The sequence below is a fragment of the Eurypyga helias genome, unplaced genomic scaffold (genome assembly GCF_000690775.1).
Source record: "Eurypyga helias isolate BGI_N326 unplaced genomic scaffold, ASM69077v1 scaffold11995, whole genome shotgun sequence".
In the NCBI taxonomy this organism is placed as follows: Eukaryota; Metazoa; Chordata; class Aves; order Eurypygiformes; family Eurypygidae; genus Eurypyga; species Eurypyga helias.
The window spans coordinates 1-7,667 of NW_010253403.1; the positions used below are offsets into that span (position 1 = coordinate 1).

Sequence of the window (7,667 nt, forward strand, 5' to 3'; positions counted from 1 at the left end):
GCCTGGCAACCCCAGGCTCCAGCGCCCAGGGGCTCCAGCGCGGTAAGGACTTGGGTGAATAAAAAACCACCACCAGACACCTGATGTAGCCCAAGTTGGTTTTGCAATGCTTTTATTACTGTATATATTAACATCGGTTTGGATAGTATGTAGCAGGCATCTCGACATTTAAGTTCATTTGTGCACTTCTCTGAAGGGAAGATGTTTTTACCCTCAATACACCTCCTTCTGCTTTGCTTCCTGAATTTGGCAGCACTCCCTACTCCTCCTGCTCCCGCTCTCCCGGCGGAGCAAGTCCCGTTATAAACTGAGTTACACCAACGAGCGCATCGCTACTGGAAAGCACATCACTTTATTGTGAAGGTCTCGAGTGGAAGAGTTCGACTTAACCATGACAATAGTTCATGTATTATTACAATTGCCTGTTGATCGATGCAACTATGTTGAAGAAAGCCGTTATCCCGAGTCACCCCCCCACCCCAAAAAAAAAATTCAGAGGATATTTGCACCGGTTTTAGTTTATACCTCACGACATACCTAGGCTATACTCTTACTACCACAGGGCCTATTTACTACCAGGGGAATGTTACATGGTCTTTCAAAGATGAGACTATTTACAAATAGGCTGAACGTTGGAGTTTAGGTAAAGCTGAACAATTGTACACGTACAGGAAGTGTTATAGGCTAGCTGTCCTGTGGCTCGGCGCTAGACGTCAGGCACTAACGATTCGATTAGCTCTGTACAAGGAATCACACACATCCTCTGAAACCTCCTGGCTGTTCCACATCATTTAGAGACAGCGCCCGCTTCGAGCGACAGTCTCGTGACAGGGCCTCGCTGTCCCTGCTGCGGCCTGCTGGAGCCTCTACGCGTAAAGGGAGCAGAAGCTGAGCCGTTGTTGCACTAAGAGTGCACCTAGAAGAGACGTAGGTTACTGGCAGAAAGTTACGCCGCCTCAGGCCTGCGCTGAAGCCGCTCGTGTTCGGGAAAGACCATTCTCTCCCCTGCCACATGAAGCGGACAGGAGCTGAACTCCCTACCTCGTGAAGCGGACAGGAGCTGAACTCCCTACCTCGAGTCCTCGAGAAACACGTTATGTCCCAGGGCTAAGTTAGGGAACCGCTGTACGTCCCAGGGGCATCGTGCCTCCGCCAACACTGGCCGGGCCTCACGGGCAGCACGGTGACAACTCCGGCTCGGGGGCCACAGCGCCTGCTTTCAGCTGCAGGGAAGGCGCGAGCGCCGCAGCTGCGCAGGGATGCGCTCCGCAAGCCTGACCTCCCCCTCGGCCATACAAATTAAGACAATACTTGTCACCATACGGTTTGATATTACTTCCAATAAGTACAATATTTATTAAACATTTTCTTCAGTTTTGTTACATATTGTGCAACAAATTACAATATTCTGCAGCCACAAATTATATGCGGAGTATGAAGAAACTATTAATCAGATAGTGATCTTCCCATTTATAATTCTACAAGAAGGAACTAGCAAATCAGATCTTACATATACCTTAACTAAATTTTATGCATGGAAAGTGACAGACACTGTTGTGCTGTTTGATACAAAATGGCTAAACTTCATCTTCAGAAGACTAAACCTGACGTCTAAACATGCCAATAGAAACATCGAAACAAAAAGTACATCCTAACCAACCACAGGAAACAGTCTGGTATCAGGAAAAGCAACGAGGATTACACGTTTATAAACCAGCACACAAAGGTTTAAAACAGTTCTGAAAATGAAGTTAGCTGTCTGGAGTCAAGGGAATAAAAAAAAAGTCAGTATCGACCGTTTACAATCTCTGACCTTTGTGGAGACGGTAAGAATCTGTTGTAGTGCAGCTACATACAGTACAATTCAGGCAATTTTTTTTTTTTTCACTTGGGTTCAGATTGCGAATTCATTGTTGTGAGACAAAAGGGGGGGGAGGCGAGTTTTAGCAGCAACCTCCGCTAGACTGCTTGACTGGAGTGCTCTGAATTTTAACATTGGACTTCTCCGCACCACCAGCTGTCGCTCCCGGCCCCATTCGTTTTTTAATCTCGGCAGCCATGGTCATGAAAGACTGTTCTACATTTGTGGCATTCTTTGCACTGGTTTCCAAAAACGGAATTCCAAGAGAATCTGCAAATTCCTGCAAATCAAGAAACAGCGAAGAGTAAGCTCGTAACGGGTTTGTAGCTCACCTTGTTTCCGGGTGCGCTGCTGGATACGCCGCAAGTTCCCAGACCCCCATCCCGCTCTCGCGAGGGCTCGCGCTGCAAAGGGTCATTGACGGCGCCCTGACCGCACCCCTGCGGGAGGGCTCGCGGCCCAGACTGCGTGCTCAGAGCAAACACCCCCCCGATGCCAACGTACCTTTGCTGTTGTGTAGTCTACTACTTTCTTCGTGGTCAGATCGCATTTGTTCCCCACCAACAACTTGTTGACATTTTCACTGGCGTAACGGTCTATCTCCTGCAGCCACTGTTTGACGTTATTGAAAGACTCCTGGGAGATAAGAGAACTGTAAGCACGTCCCTTAACCGAGGGGAAAGCTCAGCACTACCCAGGAGTGACTGGGAAAGAACGAAGCAGCGGGATTCTCAAGAGAGAACTGGAATGCTACGGGGCTCATCTGCACCACCGCGCTCCCCCCGGCGCGCCCCAGGGCGGGGGAGTTCGCAGGGTCTTTGCAACTCCGCAGTCCCTGCTCCACGCCTGACACAGTCAGCCCTTCCTCCCTTGCTGCACTCCCTCCCCCATCTTGTTTTTCCCTGCTCCGTGCCTTGAACAGTCAACAGCTTCTACCACCTGGGACTCCTCCTCCTCCTCCTGTAGGAGAGATAAGAGACAGCAGAAGCCAGAAGAATCCCAGGCATGTACGGAGCAGCAGGTATTGAGTGCAAACCACGCGGTTTGGGACAACCTCTGACTCCACAGAGGCAGAACTGCCCTGCTCAACTGACACTCAGGTTCACGACTGAACCCCACTGTTCTTTTTCGATGGATTCAGGAAACTCTACACTTGTTTGGAGCCCTTTGCACAGGACAGCTGTGCCAGAGGTGCTTTCACAGAAAACACTAGCTCAGTTGTATCCTGCACACATGCTGGCAACTTTCTGTTTCAAATGCCAGCTTCTGTTCTAAGACCAGAGTTCAGGGACGTTCAGAAATCTTTCATCAGCAAGTCAGACTTCCTGCTACCAAAGCAGGGTTACAAGTATTCCTGTAGAACAATTACCTGGCCAGCAAGCGTCTTAGACTCACCCTGAAACAACTGCTTCAGAGCCACAGAGCCCACTGTTTCTTATTTCTACATTTCGCCCCAAACCAGCGACTAACAGGTGCCTTTGGCTTAACAAACCTCAACAGAGTCACTGTCTCCTTAAGAAGTGTCAAGTTGTTAAATTCCCAGTTTTCCTTACTTAACAGCCTAGCATACCCCACCCGGAGAAACTCCCCAGGGACAGGTGTAGCACTTACCTGGTCCGTGACGTCATACACAACTATGATGCCGTGAGCACCTCTATAGTAACTGGAAGTGATCGTGCGAAACCTCTCCTGTCCTGCCGTGTCCCACTACAAGACAAACAGCGGGATCCGTTACCACAGCGTAGCTGTACCCGCGTCGCGCCTTTGCTTCCACAAAACACAGCTCAGCTGATCAGCCATCCAACTACCAGCCTATCCGAGTCACAGCCACAGAAGTGGCTCTGAAACGGCACCCATCAAATAAAATACCCTGGCCTTCTCAAACCCTAACTAAAACAGCCCCGCACCACCCACACGGCTGTAGGCACTTCTCTAGAAACGCTCATTTTTTTTGGTTCCTGACAAGTGTAGTTAGGAGATCTCACCGAGGGAAGCGTGAAGTTTTGACCCATGAAGAGCCAGGGTTCAGTGGTTCCAAGAACAAACGCGAGCCAGGCTAAAAAGCCCGTTAGGGGTAAGGTCAGAGACGAGGGTCTCCACACATGCCCACTCCCTTCAGCTCTCTTGGTACAGGAGCTGCAGCAGAGGTACTTAAAGGCAACTTCCTCTTCACAGGATGAAGCGCAACAACGAAACCAAGCCTGGCTCCCTTCTCCTGCTGGGACAATTAAGGAGGGACAATAGGTACTTGACCTTTCCCCCTACCACAGGAACAGCACTCACCCAAGTTATTTCTCTCCCTCGAGCCAGGTCAAGAATAGGGCTAGCTGCATATTAAAAATAGTCAGATGTAGAGAGATTTCAGTAGTGATGACATTCCTAGTGGGCTGCCCTGGACTCAGGACAGCTACATTAGAGCCTGGAGACTCAGTACTCCGGCCATAACCTGGGCTCCCGCTCCACAACAGAGCCTGAAATCCCTGAGTCATTGCCTTGAGCTGGAAGCAGTGGCTGACAAGGCTCCTGTGACCTTGCACCAATATTAGATTTCATTACACCAGTCACCCTTTAATAGACTGCTTCAAGATTAGAGGAATGCCAAGTCTCTCCCCCCACTTAGTCCAAGCGAAAGGCCAACAGCAGAACCAGAAAACACATCCCAGAGCAAAGGCAGACAGGCCAGTTACAGGCATTTGTGTCAGTTTTTCTGTTCAGCTCAACAGAAGCAGCTCCCAGCACCAGACAGTGCAGTCTGCTATCAACAGCTGCTGTAGAACTCCAGCATCTTGGACAACCGTGCCATGTTCCTGCACTGACATAAAGCCTTGCTAAGTGCTGCAGAACCACACCCGTTGTGACAGGGCAGCACTCCAGCACAGGATTCTACCCTCCTTTAGCTCACAGCCCCGTGGTGCCTTTTAAATACATAAGCTTGCTTTTCTTCCCAGGGAAACGGATGTCACTTCCTCCTCCAGGCAGACAGGATTGATAAGCATCCTTCTTTAAGGTCACAGGAAGTCTGGTCATCTTTTAAAAACCACCCAGCCTCTTGTAACAAGGAAGATACCGCTTATACTTTTAATGGTTAAAGTACAAAGATAACTGAGTGTAAGTCCATGCTTCAACAAATTAAAGCACCCAGGAGTTGAGAAATACTACTTACTATCTGAAGCTTGATTGTTTTCCCATCTAGTTCTATAGTTCTGATTTTGAAGTCCACACCAATCGTGCTGATGTAGCTTTCCGTGTACGTGTCATCCTAGGAGAAAAAGCGAATGGAAGTCAAGCCAGCTGCACCTCTCCTGCAGCCACCTACTCCACTGTGCAGCAGCCGGGCACGGGTACTTCGCTCCCAGCCAAAGCAGTCCCATCGTTCCCAGCAGACGCCAGCGGGTCACCAGGCATTTTCACTGAGTGCTTACTTTTCAATAACTCTGCCAAGTTTTTAGAGCACCTCAAACAACAAGATTTGTGTTCTGAAAACTAGTCAAAAAGCCTTTTTCCTTGAAATCCTGTAGTGTTATGTCCTCCTGAACTGCAGTTTAAAAACCAGTCTTTGCTTGCACTGGCAGACTGAAGAGTTACTTACAATAACCATTATGGTTATTAAAATGCCTCGGTTTTATTTTTCTTTGATGTTTTGTCATTTGTCAGCTACCTGCAAGTCAGAGGCTGTGCCTCCATGGCCCTCCACACCTGAACGTCAGCTCCTCTGCCGCCACAGCTGGCTGCCGAGGCAGTTTGGTTACAGGTTGGGGTACGCGGGTTAAGCCTTCTGCTCTGCTGCCTGTGCCAGCACAGGAAGGAAAACGCCAGCACTGGTTTAGCAGCTCGCAGGGACCCGACTGCAGAGTCACCGCCAGGCCCGAAGGCGCACAGGAAGCGCTGGATTGGTCCTTGCTACCTTCTAGTGATTGTCAGCTTGCCGGCACGAAGGAAATTTCTATTCTTAAAGTACCAGTAGGATAGAACTTCATGCAAGATACCCCACAAAAGGCTTCATGCAGCCAACAGCTATCACAAAAGCAAGGGGTTTCTTTGGGCTGTGAATGGCAGACCCCTCAGGTAACACATCTGTCTGAGCACACGCGAGCAGGAGTAAAGCATGAAGCCTTTTAGAACACCACATTTACTGCCCTAGCAGTTCAACACTCCAAGGGATGGGCTTGAAAAGCCTGATGCCGTTTAACGGTGGTTTTCTTGCCATAGGTTAAGTGAACGCTGCAATAATCCCTTATGTCAAAGTAATACAGCTTAGTTAAAAAGCCAGACTTCTAAAGGAAAAAAGCAACTTAGCTGAAGAAACACCAGATAAGGACCAACTTAAGCTGGCTATGACAAGGTGGATGATTCAAGTGAAGCCAAAATTTGATCCCTGCAAGAGAAGCAGGCTAAACTGATGTGGGAGTACTGCTCCAGCCTCGGTGCCGCTCCCAATCCACTGCCTCCAGCTCTGTGAGCAGAGAAGGTTACGTCTCTCTAGCGTTGGGACCGGTTTCAGTGTCTCCCCGCCCCAACACTGCACAAACGGCAGCTGTAGCAGCTCTGACGTGGGCCACGCTGTCTGCACACACCAGACCATTAGGAACATGAAACACGGCAGGCTCTTGCCAGGGGTGCCTACAGCAATCGTTCAGGCTGTGAAACCACTGCTGCCACCTTGCAGAAGTATCAAACTCTAGTTTCTAAGCTAATACCCACATTCTCCCTTCCTCTCTCTAATGGCAACATAAAGCTGCACTTTGCCATCGATAAGGAGTTCACTGGACTCCAGCTTTTCCTACTAAGAGCTGTCAGACCCATTTTAGCTCTTCCTGTTGACAGGAAAACCAGGGCTTCTTGCCTCAGATTTCAGCCACAGCAGCCCACCAGTAATTCTAACATTTATAGTGAACTCATTCACTAAAGGAAGCATAAGGCTTTATTATTCCTGGATTATTATTTAAATTACTTCTCCCTCTGGCTAAGCAATTGGTAGGCCTTTTCAATGAAAATATCAAACGTCATCTGACTGAAAATATTCAGATCAAGTAGTAACTGATCAAGGTCTTGTCCTGCCACATTTGTACTCTTTATGCCTGAAGGCACACACCTCAGAATTAAAGTATGTTCGTCCATCTTCAGCATTCTACCACTAGCGTTATGGTGAGAAGGCATCTCAATTTAACTTCCAAGTAACAGGAAAGTGAGAATTAAACTAAACTGGACATATACTTGATATTATTTCTTTCCATATCACCCATAAGCAAATACATCAGCTAGGAACAAATGCAGAACACCGGAAGGCTTTGCAGTACTTTGGTTACTCCTTGGTACACCAGTCCTTCCCAGCAGCTGGCGAAGCAGAGAAGTGCTTGCTAAGCACCTGGTTTTTACATCAAGTTTTCAAACATGATCACTTACTGCAAACCTAAGTAGAAGGCAAGATTTCCCAACACCGGAGTCTCCAATCAGAAGTAGCTTGAATAAATAGTCACTGCAGAAGGAAAAAAAAAACCACAATTAAGTCATTTAATGAAACATGTTATCAGGGACCAAGTTCCTCAAAGCTAGGATGTTACTAAGTTTGAGAAGGGTAAATTAATTGACTGCTAGGGAAGTCACCCACAACTCCCAAGCTTCTCCATCCAGTTTAGAAACTCAGTCTGTTTAATTCACCTGGTAAGGGAAGTGCGAGGCAGATGCTCTCAATGCCACATTTGTGTAGCACCCTGCTAGGAAGTTACTCTGGGGATACTGGTGTGACTGTCACCAAGATTAACGCAGTCCCTCCTACTTCAGCCCTTTGTGGTCTAGCCAAGACTAA

General features: G+C 48.2%; 1 protein-coding gene across 1 annotated transcript; it reads right to left on the reverse strand.

Moving 5' to 3' along the window:
- Positions 1–1,325: 1,325 nt before the first annotated feature.
- RAB1A (RAB1A, member RAS oncogene family) lies at positions 1,326–7,337 on the reverse strand (the record flags this gene model as incomplete). The annotated part of the gene is made up of 5 exons (XM_010152664.1): positions 1,326–2,141; positions 2,366–2,497; positions 3,473–3,568; positions 5,025–5,120; positions 7,265–7,337. Coding segments are annotated over 5 exons (595 nt in total), but the record flags the coding sequence as incomplete, so codon positions are not given.
- Positions 7,338–7,667: the final 330 nt, after the last annotated feature.